Here is a 14,942-nt window from a genome sequence, read left to right on the forward strand (position 1 = left end):
TCCCCCAGTTTATTTAACTTTTTTTTATTTTTTAACCAATTTATTTGAGTCTTTCAGGTCTTAAAACTGCATGTATAATTATATATGAATACACTTAGTTTAAGACGCTGCATAATTCAACACGCATGCTTCTTTGGCTATTGGTGTAGGAACTATTTGCTGGCACATCGCAGTATCCGGACTGTAAACACAGGCGTACCAAAAACGGTCCCTTCAAGTTATCGCTCCGGTGTTGCTCAGTTTCGAGAAGCGTAAACATGATAAAAATGCAACCGACATGTGCATTTCAATATCTGAGGAGATAATAATCACGACAAATATTATCAGTGATAATGTGAAATTAATAGAAAAATGCATGAGTATTTGAATAGTTGAAAAGCCTGCTGAAAAGTGGAAGATTGGTTTACACTAATATTAAAAATGTCCCACGAGCGAGAGAAGAGCCAGAGCTGGGACTGGGACAGTCCTCAGTGTCGAGCCCAGCTGGACGAGGTGTTTTTCCGCCAGCATGACTACATCCAGACGGGCAGCACTGAACACAAGGAGTTCTGGACCTTCTTCGAGCGCTTCCAGAGATTCAAAGCCAAGAAAGAGATGTCAGCATCCAAATCCAGCAGGCAAGAAGCACACGAGGGAAAAGCCAGGAAGAAGTCTGGATCTGTGGATCTAGGACTTCCGAAGGATTATGATGCCAGATACAGGATCAACATCTCCGTGTGCTCCAAAGACATCGAGGAGCGCCTGGGAGGATCTGAGCACCGGAGGCGCAGGGAGAGCTCGGGTCCCGGCAGGCAGGAGATCACAGACTGCCGCCTTGCCCTTCTCCATTTCCTCGATTTCAACCAGAAGCAGAGCTTCAGCAAGCTTTCCAAGTTAAGGAGGGAGCAGAAGAGCCTCCCCATCTTCCAGTACCGAGACAGGATCGTGGAGCTGGTGAGGACTCATCCTGTGGTGGTGGTGGCTGGAGACACGGGGTGTGGGAAGTCCACACAGGTGCCCCAGTATCTGCTGGCTTCAGGCTTCAACCACATCGCCTGTACTCAACCGCGCCGCATCGCCTGCATCTCACTGGCCAAGAGAGTCAGCTTTGAGAGCCTCAACCTGTACGGCTCCAAGGTACAAAGATGTTTCGAGACATATATTTTCATAACAAATACCTTTTTTAGACATATTAACAGATCTATTTCTCTGTAAAAACTGTAAATAAATATATATAAAAAAAACAGTAATGTTAGGACAGGATGATTTTTATTACTGTAAGACAACAATACTGAGAAAAATGCATTTTTTTTGGCATGGAAATGAGAGTTCGGGATCAAAATGTGCATAACTGTAATGCAACATACACGGTTGCACATGTGAAACGTGTTTTAGCTCAAGCACACCTGGTGCATCTAATGAAGCCCTTGATTAGTTGCATCTGGTGTGTTTGAGACAACACCTGTTTTGCAGATTTGTGCTGCTGTGAGGGATTCTGTTCAAGGGGTTGAATCATTTTGAGTGCACAAGTTGCATTTTCAGTTGAATTTGGGGAAAACATTTGAAATGGGCTATTTGTTGTGTTGGGCTATTTCAATTTCTTTTGTTTGATTTGTTCATTGCAAACAGCTGAAAGTAAATTTTGCCAATAAACCTAATTTACAATGGGGGTTGAATAATTTTGATTACATTTCGATTATATATATATATACATAATCATTAACAGCATCACACAAAAAAAATGGAAGTAGTTAATATATACATATATACAATAAAACAGTGGTTTTCAACTCCAGTCCTCGGGACCCGCTGCTCTGCACATTTTGTATGTCTCTCTTATCTGACACACTCAGTTCAGTTCATGGAGTCTCTCTTAACGAGCTGATGATCTGATTCAGGTGTGTTAAATAAGGGAGACATACAAAATGTGCAGAGCAGCGGGTCCCGAGGACTGGAGTTGAGAACCACTGCAATAAAATATATGTAGCCTATATATTGGTAACTACTTCCATTTCTTTTTTTATTGTGATTCTGTTAATAATTATTTGTAACATTATTATTATTACTAAAGTTACATTTTAATTTATATATATATATAGTAACTTATGACAAGAAGGAAGAAAATTGATGCAAAATGCGAACGGTGAGAGTTAAAGACTCACAGCGGTGAAAACTCTTGTGAATGGATTGCAAAAACATTTTTGTCTTGTATGTTCTCCAGGTTGGGTACCAGATCCGCTTTGAGACCAGCCGCACCACAGCTACCAAACTCCTGTTCATGACCGAGGGTCTCCTGCTCCGGCAGATCCAGCAGGACGCTTCCCTGGGCCAGTACCAGGTGCTGATCGTGGACGAGGTGCACGAGAGACACCTGCACTGTGATTTCCTGCTGGGAGTGTTGCGTTCGCTTCTGCCCCTGCGCACAGACCTGCGGCTGGTCCTCATGTCGGCCACCATCAACATCAAGCTCTTCTCCAGCTACTTCAGCGACGCACCGGTTCTGCAGGTGCCAGGCAGACTCTTCCCCATTCAGGTGAGCTCTCAAACTCCTGTTAAAATACACTGTGTTTTTGAAGTGGAGCCTGCACTTATGTTTTCCTATTTTCTATGTTTTTAAAATATTGAATCATTTTCCAGTTTTATTAATTTCATGATTTTATTTGTTTTAGGGCAAAAAATATATATATTTTATTTAAAATTTGAATTAAATCAGAAACATTTTCTGACCCTATTTTCTCTGTTTTTAAAATATTTAATAATTTTCCAGTTTCATTCATTTTATGATTTTAGAGTTTTAGAATTAAATTATTTAAATTTTAATTAAATCAATAAAATGTTACAAGACCCCATTTTCATTTTTTTTTATATATATACTGTATATATATATATTTAATCATTTACAAGTTTCATTCATTTAATGATTTTAGAGTTTTAGAACAAAAAGTGTTTTAAGTAAAATTTAAATTAAATCAATAACATTTTATGAGACTCTATTTTATGTTTTTAAAATATTTAATCATTTTCCAGTTTCATTAATTTCATGATTTTATTGATTTAGGGCAAAAAAATATATATTTTATTTAAAATTTGAATTAAATCAAAAACATTTTATGACCCTATTTTCTCTTTATATATATGTATATGTGTGTGTATATTTAATCATTTTCCAGTTTCATTCATTTTATGATTTTAGAGTTTTATAATTAAATTATTTTAATTAAATTTAAATTAAATCAATAAAATGTTACAAGACCCTATTTTCTATTTTTTACAAAAAATATTTAATCATTTACAAGTTTCATTCTTTTTATAATTTTAGAGTTTTATAACAAAAAGTATTTTATTTCAAATTTAATTAAATCAATAACATTTTATGAGACCCAATTTTTTTTATTATTATTATTTACAAGTCTGTCTTAGGACAAAAAAAATTATTCAAAATTTAATTTTATGAGACCCTATTTTCAGTTTTTTAAATATTTAATCATTTTCAAGTTTATTTTATTGTTTTAGGGCAAAAAATATTTGATTTAAAATGTAAATTGAGTAAATCAGCTTGTCCTGTGCTGCAGGTGATCTACCAGCCCATTCCTTCAGAAGAGCAGGTGTCCCGCTCCGAGAAGCTGGACCCGCGGCCGTACCTGCGTGTGCTGCAGGGTATAGACCAGCGCTACCCCCCCGAGGAGAGAGGAGACCTGCTGCTGTTCCTCAGCGGAGTGGCCGAGATCTCCACCATCCAGGAGGCCTGCCAGGCGTACGCCACACACACACAGCGCTGGATCGTCCTCCCTCTGCACAGCACGCTCTCACTGGCTCAGCAGGACAAGGTTCATTCAGGACAGACCCATCGCTCATTCATCATGATCTTTATGCATTACATGTTTTTATGATTAGCTTTAAAACTGTGATTGTCATTTCTGCTTTTTTTTTTTTTTTTTAATTAGTTGCAAAATGACTGGCCTATTTTGGCTACACATTACCATTCAAAAGTTTGGGGTCAGTAATAGTTTTATTCAGCAAGGATCCATTACATTGATGTTATTAATGTTCATGTAAAATAATTAATGTTTCCCAGTTTTTCAGGATAAAAGAATCCTGAAAATAAATGTGTCAAGGTTTCCTCAAAAATATGAAGCAGCGCAACTGTTTTCAACATTGATAATAATCAGAAATGTGTCATGAGCATCAAATCATCATATTAGAATGATTGGATCATGTGACACTGAAGACTGGAGTAATGATGCTGAAAATTCAGCTTTGACATAACAGGAATAAATGATATTTTAAAATATATTCATATAGAAAACTATTTTTTAGTGTAATAATGTTACTGTTTTTTGTGTATTTTTGCTCAAATAAATGGAGCCTTGCTGAGCAAACGAGACTTCTTTTAAAAACTTACTTACTCCAAACTTTTTAACGGTAGTGTATATATATAAAAAGTATGTCAGTATATCAGCTTGAAGTTATTTATCGATGTGTGAACTTTGACCTTCAGGTGTTTGACATTGCACCCCCGGGTGTGAGAAAATGCATCATTTCTACCAATATTGCTGAGACGTCGGTCACTATAGATGGAGTGCGCTTTGTCGTTGATTCAGGTAATTCATTCAGATTGCTGGAAGAAGTGGAACCTGCACTAATGTTTTCCCATTTTCTGTGTTTTAAAAATGTTTAATCATTTTCAAGTTTAATTTATTTTTATGATTTTATGAGTTTTAGAATAAAATTATTTTTATTTAAAATTTGAATTAAATTAATACAATTTTACATGTTTTTAAAATGGAATCATTTTCAAGTTTCATTTCTTTTAGTTTTAGGACAAAATATTTGATTTAAAATTTAAGTTAAAAAGCAGAAATATATTATGAGACGCTCTTTTCTATGTTTATAAATTATCTACTCATTTACAAGTTTAATTAATTTAATGATTTTAGAGTTTTTGGATAAAAAGTATTTATATAAAATTGAAATTCAATAAATAACATTTTATGAGACGCTGCCACCGATCTTTTATATCATTGTCCTTTCCTTTTTCTCTCTCTCTTTGATGTTTAATAACAGGAAAAGTGAAAGAAATGAGTTTTGACCCCAAGGCCAAGATGCAGAGACTGCAGGAGTTCTGGATCAGCAGGGCCAGTTCTGAACAGAGGAAAGGTCGCGCCGGCAGAACCGGGCCGGGAGTCTGTTACCGGCTCTACGCTGAATCTGATTACGATGCCTTTGCCTCGTATCCTGTTCCTGAGATCCACAGGGTAGCGCTGGACTCCCTCATCCTACAGGTGCTCTCTCACATCATGAAAACAGCAACCTCATCATTTTTGTGCCAAAGGGGAATATTGTTCTCAGATAATTATAATAATTCATATTGCAAATGTGTTTGTGCAGATGATGAGCATGGGTCTGGGTGACCCTCGCACTTTTGCCTTCATAGACCCTCCTCCCGCTTCCAGTATTCAGACTGCAGTGACGTACCTGAGGGAACAGGGGGCGCTAGATGAACACGGGGAGCTCTCCGCCATTGGCAGGCTGCTGGCTCAACTGCCTGTGGATGTGGTCATTGGTAAGGAACCCTTTGCTGCTGTTTTGTGCAGTTAGTTGAGCTCGCTACGGTATTAAAGGCATTATAAATGCTCCTTCTTGTGTTTGTCCAGGAAAAATGTTGGTTTTGGGCTCCGTCTTCAAGCTGGTGGAGCCGGTGCTGACGGTTGCCGCTGCTCTGAGTGTCCAGTCTCCGTTTCTGCGCAGCGCTCAGCACAACCCTGACTGCTCCACCGCTCGCCAGCCCCTGAACAGCAACCAGGGAGACCCCTTCACACTGATGAACACCTTTAATGCCTGGGTGCAGGTCAGTCTGGGCCATTTTGCCTGCTTTATTGTGTATCAATGTTGGAAACCTGCATGAACATTGCAAGACTGAACCTGACGTGATTTTTATATATAATAAAACGTCTTTACCAATAATTTGTACAATAATGACATTGTTATATCTTTATTCAATAAAAAATTATGCATATTTAGAGAATGAACGCTGTTCAATTTTGTGCATTAATATTATTAAGAAATGGAATGTACCAAAACATTTCTTGAAGGAAATATGCATTTCATGATACAGACAGATTTTTTTGGTCCATGATATTATATATTATATATGATAGTCAGAGAGAAAAAGTCAAAGAGTTGCAAGATGTTAACTCAAAAATTGTGAGATATTAACTCAGAATTGCGAGAAATAAAGTCAGAATTTTGTTATAAACTCTCAATTCTGATAAAGAAAGTCTGAATTGCAAGATATAAACTCCTCTGAGAAAAAAGTATTAGTTCCGAGATGTTAACTCAGAATTGCGAGATATAAACTCGGAACTGCAAAAAAACAAAAAACAAAGCCAGAGTTTTGTGTTATTAACTGAAAGAAAGTCATAGATGCGTAATGTCAACTCAAAATTGCTATAAGGGTAAAAGTCAGAATTGTGATGTAAAAATTCATAATGACTTTTTAAATTTTTTGTATTTCAGGGCGAAGATGGGGTTCCACACTTTAGTCCTGTTGTTCTTTACCTTTATAATGCATTATATACAAAGGCATCTTATATGGCATTCAACTATTGTGAATGGTGTTTGATAAGCAGATCTTTTTTTTTTTTATGTGACTATTAGTTATAAATCGGCAAAACTGATTTTTTTTTTTTTACTTTGTAATGTATTTGGACAATAGATAATGTTATACTAATGTCTAAGTAAATTACAGATTAAATCAGTCATTTCAAATTGAATTTAGGCACCACAACGATCATGTACAGTATAAAAAAGTGGATATTCATTTTGATATTTCCTAAAGGTTACATTTAACAGTGTTATTAAATTGTAACTGAGATGATCTTAAATTAGGAGGAATGAGTAATTTTGGCTAATATATATCAACAGGTGAAAGCAGAGAGAGGAAGCGGCTCCAGAAAGTGGTGCAGAAGGAGAGGACTGGAGGAACAGAGGCTTTACGAGATGGTCAACCTCAGACGACAGTTCAAAGTCAGAAGCAGCAGCTCGATATCTCCGTGACGTTTGTGACCCATGTGACCGATCTTAATCGTGTGTCATCTGGTTCCTCACAGGAGCTGCTGCGCACTCACGGTCTCCTGGAGGATCATACGGGCAGCAGGACGCAGCCGCAGGACCGAGCCCGGCGCAGAGAGAGGCTCACAGAGAGACAGAAGCTCCACCAGCTGAAACGAGACCATGAGCTCCAGGAGAACACCAAGAGGAAAGTTCTCCGGCTGGAGGAAGGGCTGGAGGGAGACGCCTCATCTGGATCTGATGGAGAGGGAGCGAGCTCAAGCAAGAAGAGGAAAGATGGCTCTGAACAGACTGTGGACATACAGGTCTCAGGTTCAGATTCTGATTTTAGAGCATGTGGGGGAAAGAAAGAAGAGATTCCACACATTCTTCATTTAATGTACACTACCGTTCACATTTGGGGTCAGCAAGATTGTTTTTTCCCAAAGAAAGTAATCCTTTTATTTAACGAGGATGCATTACATTGATTAAAAGTGACGGTACAGACGTTTATAATGTTATAAAAGATTTCTGCTTCTATTCATCAAGTAATCCTGAAAAAATATATAATTCTACTGTTTTTACTGTATTTCTGATCAAATAAATGCAGCTTTGATGACCCCAAACTTTTGAACAATTAATAAATATTATTTTTCAGTACTGTTATAAGATTGGAATTTTTCACATCAGGGTTACAATATAACTGAAACTAAAACTATAAAAAACAATAAAATTACTAAAACTTCAACTTAAATGAACAAGAAAACTATAATAGTATCTCAACGATACTAAATAACACTGATTCACATTACAGTAATGACAAAATTGCAGAAATGTTTAAATAATGTCACATTAGATTTAAAAATAGGCTTCATTTTATTCTTTCTTTTTTTTTTTAAATCTATTTTGAGGTGAAATATGACCCAGGCTTTGTGAGATTCACTCATACTGTACACTTTCTCTGTATCTTTACTGGTTGTCTGGCTCTTACAGGAAGTCAAGTTCAAATTGCGTCACAATGTTAATGAGCTTCAGGAAGCTGCGTGTGCCAGTGCAGATCTGTCGTCCCGTCAGCAGGCTCTGCTCAAACTGGTGCTGTGTCGAGGCCTGTACCCACAGCTCGCCATGCCAGATGAGCACAACGCAACACGCAAAGACTCTGAGCAGGTAACGGCTGAATACACACTGAAGTGCATCTATTATGCTTTTTTGGATATTCCCTTTCATGTACTGTATGGTATAGCTGTTTGTGAATGTAAAAGGTCTTCGAATAAAAGGTCGAATAAAAGTCTTCAGTTATTCCAGACTTACTTCCTGCTCGAACCTACATAGGTTTGTAACAATACTTTGAGAGATTGGTTTGTGTCGTCAGCATGTCAAGAAGACGCTGTTTTCTGCGCAGCGAAAGCAATTCCACTTTGCTGCATTTCCGAAGGATAAGGACTCTGGCTAGAATTGATAAGGAAAAATTGGCACCATCATTCCTGTTCGTATCACTGTGTTTACAAGCGCTGAGGAAGATCAGGAGCTGAAATTCAGATATGGTAATGGCTGTTGGGTTTTCGAAACGCCCTGTAAGTGGTAGACCAATCACAACAGACTGAGCCACCTGACCAATCGGAGCAGAGTAGCCAATCACAACAGACTGGGCCATCTGACCAATCAGAGCAGAGTAGCCAATCACAACAGACTGAGCCATCTGACCTATCAGAGCAGAGTAGCCAATCACAACAGACTGGGCCATCTGACCAATCAGAGCGGAGTAGCCAATCACAACAGACTGGGTCATCTGACCAATCAGAGCAGAGTAGCCAATCACAACAGACTGCGCCATCTGACCAATCAGAGCAGAGTAGCCAATCACAACAGACTGGGCCATCTGACCAATCAGAGCAGAGTAGACCAATCACAACAGACTGGGCCATCTGACCAATCAGAGCAGAGTAGCCAATCACAACAGACTGGGTCATCTGACCAATCAGAGCAGAGTAGCCAATCACAACAGACTGAGCCATCTGACCAATCAGAGCAGAGTAGCCAATCACAACAGACTGAGCCATCTGACCAATCAGAGCAGAGTAGCCAATCACAACAGACTGGGCCATCTGACCAATCAGAGCAGGGTAGCCAATCCCAACAGACTGGGCCATCTGACCAATCAGAGCAGGGTAGCCAATCACAACAGACTGGGCCATCTGACCAATCAGAGCAGGGTAGCCAATCACAACAGACTGGGCCATCTGACCAATCAGAGCAGAGTAGCCAATCACAACAGACTGAGCCATCTGACCAATCAGAGCAGAGTAGCCAATCACAACAGACTGAGCCATCTGACCAATCAGAGCAGAGTAGCCAATCACAACAGACTGGGCCATCTGACCAATCAGAGCAGGGTAGCCAATCACAACAGACTGGGTCATCCGACCAATCAGAGCAGGGTAGCCAATCACAACAGACTGGGTCATCCGACCAATCAGAGCAGAGTAGCCAATCACAACAGACTGTGCCATCTGACCAATCAGAGCAGAGTAGCCAATCACAACAGACTGGGCCATCTGACCAATCAGAGCAGGGTAGCCAATCACAACAGACTGGGCCATCTGACCAATCAGAGCAGAGTAGCCAATCACAACAGACTGAGCCATCTGACCAATCAGAGCAGAGTAGCCAATCACAACAGACTGGGCCATCTGACCAATCAGAGCAGAGTAGCCAATCACAACAGACTGGGTCATCTGACCAATCAGAGCAGAGTAGCCAATCACAACAGACTGTGCCATCTGACCAATCAGAGCAGAGTAGCCAATCACAACAGACTGTGCCATCTGACCAATCAGAGCAGAGTAGGCACTCAGAAAGGATGGGTTTAGAGAGATCTAACCGTTTCAGATGCGGCATTATTATGATAAAATGTAAGTGTTTTTTGACCTTGGATGCATTTAAACCTATGGTGGGAGACCTTCACAACAAAATTAGGAGCATAAAATATCATAGTAGCGGCACTTTTATATGCATAATATCAGCCAACTTTGGACAGTTCACTTTTTTTGTGTGTGTGTGTGTTTTAGGTGTTCCACACACGTAATAAACAAGGTGTTGTGATCCACCCGACCAGCGTGTTTGCCATTGACCCTGAAGTCCTGCATGTCCCCGAGCACGAGTCCAGCGAGTTTGGTACACACTCCTTTTTGCAATAAGACAGGCATCGTGACTGAAACGTTCTTCTTTTTCACTGTGTCACTCTTACATTTTTTCTGTAGGTGCTGATAAAGGCCAGAGCAATAGACATCAGTTACTGGCTTTTGTTACTCTGCTTGAAACAAACAAGCCTTACGTCTCAAACTGTGTGCGGATTCCAGCCCTGCAGGTCAGTAAACACTGAGACAATTTAACCTTTTCTTTCCCCCTTATTTTTAACAAGAGTGGATGTGGTCATTTGTAAATTGAATGTGCTTCCGGTCTCATCCGCTTTAATCAGAGTCTCACACATTCACAGAAAATATGCGGCTTACTTCCACATTGCATTCACAAGTTGCCTGCATTTTTTAACACCTGATTCATTAAAGGAATTATGCAAATAGGAAAATATCAGAGAGGAGCCATGCAGACCCTCGTGACTGTGTGCCAAAGTCAATAAGTCTCTTAAAATATCAGATCATTTTACCTTTTTATGACAAGGCAAGGTTAGTAAAGGTTGTAAAATGTCAAGTGGTGCAACTCCCCTAAAAATGAATGATGTTTATGAATTAAGAATTCATGATATTTGTAAAATTTAAAAAAAGTTTTACCCTGTATTTAAATGTATGAATAACTTTTTTGAGAATAATGATTAAAATGTGTGCACATATATATTCAGTGTGTGAGGAAAAAATTAAAAAATTGTATTACTTGATGGCTACACTTGACATTTTTATAATCATTACATTTAATCTTGAAAATGCTATAGTTGCCATTAGTTACCAATAGTTTTCAAAACCAAGAAAAATCTAAAGAGTACATTATCATTTAAAAGTACGTCAGTAAGGTGAATTAAAATGCTCAAAGTGACATTAAAGGCATTTATAATGTCACAAAAGATTTCTGTTTTAAATAAGTGCTGTTCATTTGAGCTTTTTATTCATCAAAGAATCCTGGAAAAAAAATATCATGGTTTCCATAAAAATGTTAAGCAGCCCAACTGTTTTCAACATTAATAATAATAAGAAATATTTCATGAGAACATCATATTAGAATGATTTCTGAAGGATCATGTGACACTGAAGACTGGAGTAATGATGCTGAAAATTCAGCTTTGCATCACAGGAATAAATTACATTTTAAAATATATTTATATAGAAAACATTTTGTTTTTTACTATATTTTTAGATCAAATAAATACAGTCTTGGCGAGCATAAGAGACTTCTTTCACAATCTTACCGACACCACACTTTTGAAAAACGTTTTAAACTAGGTTTTTCCTCTCCTTCGTCTTGAACACTCTCGTTTGTCGTTGACCTCTCTCCTGTAGGCTCTTCTGCTGGTGGCCAACTCTGTGGACACTAACGCGGACTGCACGCGTGTGGTGGTGGACGGCTGGCTGGAGCTGGGCTTGACTGACGGAGCCGGGGCCATGAAAGTGCTCTCCTCGGCCCTCACTCTGCGGGGCGAGTGGGAGAGACAGCTTCAGGCTCAGCTCGGACAGGGCGGCCCGGGTAGCTCCGCTGGACTCGGCCTGAGTGGGCCCAAAGTTTCCCGCAGAGAACTGGAAAAGCTCTGTGAGGGACTTGTGCGGTTTCTGCTGTATACTGAGGTAGCGAGGCAAACATAACAATAGATCTGTGTTTAATCTGGGTCAAACACACATGGTAATGACTTTCTCTCATAGGTTAGTTACAGTCTGAGGCGTCTGGCAGGGCTGCAGTCTCAGAACCTGTACATCGGACCCCAGAAGGATCCGGATCTTTCTTCCGCTTCCGCTCTCGGCTCTCTGTTCCCTGGCGTGAAGGCGGAGCCAGATGCTATTAAAGGAGGCCTGCGTGTGTGCAGCTACTTCACTTACAACTGTCTGTGTGTAAGTGTTCTTTCCTATGGAAGTTTGTGTCCACCACGGAAAAAAACTATATATAAAAAAGGTCATTTTAACTTTTTATCTCACAGTGTCTTTTTTGTAAACTCAGAATTTCGAGAAAACTCATAATTGTGAGATGTTCCAACTCAAAAAAAGTCATAATTGACCCTTCACAGGGAGTTTGATTGACAGGCGATCTGACCAATCATAATCCGCCATCCGCCGAATCCGCCATTTTTGTCCGACAAAGCAGTCAGGAGAGTTAGTAGATTAACGTTGGAGGATTTGAACTTGAAAAACGGAGTGTATTGACGTCTTTCCACGGTGAAAACAACACTCCTTCTCATGTTCTTTCATGTTTATTTGATGCTAAAAATGAACTAGAAGGAAGCGCGTTGTCAGTGTCCTCTTTGCTCCGCGATGTATTTTTCCCTGCGTGAGACCATGGTGGGACGTGAGAGCGGTGTGGCTTGTCGGACATAACAGTAACTATAGGGGGTGGGTCTTTGCGAGATGTAAACTCAGAATTTTAAAAAAGTCGACATTTTTAGACGTAAACTCAAAATTATGAGAAATGTCAGAATTGAGATATGTACACTCCAAATTCCAAAAAAAAGAAAGAATAGAGAGATGTAAATTCGTAATTATGAGTTTTTAACTTGTAGTTGTGAGATGTATAGACCTTATGCGCCAGAGAAACACGCGCGCAGCCATCTTTAGATTATTGTCTTTGAACTTCCGTTTTTTGCGATAGCTCTGTATATCTCTAGGCATCGCTGTTGAAGAGTCATTCGATTTATTGTAGAGTAAACGAAAGTTATCATGAGCATTGTAATGTTTGAAGCGGATATCATAACAAATGTCGGTAAACCGGCAAGATTTAAAAAAAAGATTTAAGTAAGATCTTACTTTCATGCTGTGGAAATACAAACCGAAAGACGGAACACAACGAGTTCAGTGCTGAAAAGGGGCGGGGCTACATAAGCTCTATGTACTCGTAATTGTAAGAGGAAAAAAGTCCGTTTGTGAGAAGTTGCAATTACCTTTTTTTTTTTTGTGGCAGAAACAAGCTTCCATACTTTCCTGAATGTGTGGAAAGAATGTGCTCAAATAAAAGCCTTCTCTTTCTTACAGTCCTTTAACGCCATCACTTCCTCTCTTTTTAATGTGTGTCATTAGGACTCTAAGGACTTGTACAGTGAATGTTTACGCAGTTTTTGGAGCTGCCCTCACTGTGACCTTTATATGCCCCTGACGCCCTTGGAGCGCATGCAACATGAGGTCTCCTGCAGGCCACCAGAGGAACAGCAGCCCGAGGAGGAAGCAGGCGAGTCTCGCTTAGCAATCATCTCATAAACCAGCTTTTGTGTAAAGACTTCGATGTCTTACTAGAGAGTCCTGCAGTCATGATGTATTGTTGGACGTCCACTCTTGATGTTTGCATCACCCTCTACAGAAACCCAAAAGGATTTTTCTATTGGCTTTAGGATTATTGCAGAAAATAAGCTCTGTGACCTACAAAGGTTTATGAATCTTACACGTATTGTTCATCATGATCGTTTTCACAAATGAACAACTTTGAAGTCTAAATACAATTGGCAGAAGTAAAAAGCTAAACGTAAGCTAAAACTACACCAGTCACATGACTTCAACGTCACTACCATTAAGCTTCTGTCAACTCTGTCAGTCTTTATTTAAGAACTGTTTCCCTGTACGTTTGAGTTAGAATAGTCTGCGAGAGCATGATAATAAACACAACGAGGCTGTAAAAGCAGACCAGTGAATATATGAGTTTACCTGTTCGGCTGATGACGCTGAGTGACATTTATAACCTCTGTTGTCCCGTTTAGCCACTTATTAGCGGCCGCCTTTTTAAGTTAAGTTTAAGTTGAAACTTTAAAAAATCACAAGGGTTTTTTACTGATGTATTTTATGCAGAATAAAATGTGAAAATATATTGAGCTTGTGTGAACCACAAACCAGAAAAAATAAATTTTCATTACTTGAAATAAACTAAACATTTTATCTGAAATAAAATTTAATTAAAAAATAGTCTGCATAAACATAAATAACATAAATAAAACTAAACCTGAAATTAAAATAAAAAACAATACATATAAAAAAATAATATTAATAAAAATGACAACACAACAAAATTATTAAAACTTTAACTAAAATAAAAACTTAATTGAAAATATGATATATTAAATAAAATAATAATAAATAGAAATATACATACATTTATAGTGTATGTGTATGTCTACACGTCTGTCTTCTCAAGTCATATCAATAATATTTTCATCAGTTATTGCTCTAGATTGGCACTATCACTAATCAGTTCTACACAGTAAATGCTTTTTCTTTGTTTTCACAGAGCCTGAAAGTGCAAAAGCGTCCTCATCGTCTTCATCAGGTCTGACCAGGGTGTATCACTGTGATATCTGTAATAAAGACCTGACTCTCACCTCAACTGAGATCCTAAAACACAAACGCCAGCACCTGTCCTGAGCTCACGCAGGGACACATGCTCAGACTTTAAGACCTTCTCTGTCCATCCAGCTCCTCTGTCTTTACAATCAATCCATTACATTTTTAAATAAATGTAAAAACTCTCTTGATGTAGTTCTTCTACTTGTTTTTAATCTAGTGTACTTGGTCCTGGAATTGCATTACACTGACTGATGCGGCCCCTTGTGGACAGTCATGGATGTGCGTACTGAAAATTGGCTCCACGTAGTGGTCACAGTGATTATTGTATAAAATCTGACAGAACTGTCAGGAATTTTCTCTTATTTCAATACATTTTATTTTAAATGCTGTCAAATCGATTAATCGCGATTAATTGCATCTAACATAAATTTTTGT

The 14,942-nt window shown here is 38.8% G+C and overlaps 1 protein-coding gene across 1 annotated transcript; it reads left to right on the forward strand.

The window, feature by feature from the left end:
* The first annotated feature begins 183 nt into the window (after nucleotides 1-183).
* dhx34 (DEAH (Asp-Glu-Ala-His) box polypeptide 34) lies at nucleotides 184-14,698 on the forward strand. Its single transcript, XM_079873324.1, has 16 exons — nucleotides 184-1,116; nucleotides 2,201-2,512; nucleotides 3,552-3,806; nucleotides 4,478-4,580; nucleotides 5,044-5,261; nucleotides 5,368-5,542; nucleotides 5,634-5,827; nucleotides 6,904-7,005; nucleotides 7,089-7,355; nucleotides 8,023-8,196; nucleotides 10,098-10,203; nucleotides 10,290-10,396; nucleotides 11,538-11,819; nucleotides 11,895-12,080; nucleotides 13,257-13,404; nucleotides 14,452-14,698. Exons 1-16 carry the CDS (start codon nucleotides 421-423, stop codon nucleotides 14,583-14,585), a joined length of 3,459 nt encoding a protein of 1,152 aa, XP_079729450.1. The 5' UTR covers nucleotides 184-420; the 3' UTR covers nucleotides 14,586-14,698.
* Nucleotides 14,699-14,942: the final 244 nt, after the last annotated feature.

This window comes from Squalius cephalus (genome assembly GCF_949319135.1).
Source record: "Squalius cephalus genome assembly, chromosome: 6".
NCBI classification, from domain to species: domain Eukaryota; kingdom Metazoa; phylum Chordata; class Actinopteri; order Cypriniformes; family Leuciscidae; genus Squalius; species Squalius cephalus.

What these genes read in the sequence shown, in the direction of transcription:
- dhx34 (XM_079873324.1), top strand. Translation starts at nt 421, where the DNA reads ATGTCCCACGAGCGAGAGAAGAGCCAGAGCTGGGACTGGGACAGTCCT. An exon ending in CACGCAAAGACTCTGAGCAG is followed by an intron (nt 8,197 to 10,097) that starts GTAACGGCTGAA and finishes TGTGTGTTTTAG; the next exon opens with GTGTTCCACACACGTAATAA. An exon ending in GCACGAGTCCAGCGAGTTTG is followed by an intron (nt 10,204 to 10,289) that starts GTACACACTCCT and finishes TTTTTTCTGTAG; the next exon opens with GTGCTGATAAAGGCCAGAGC.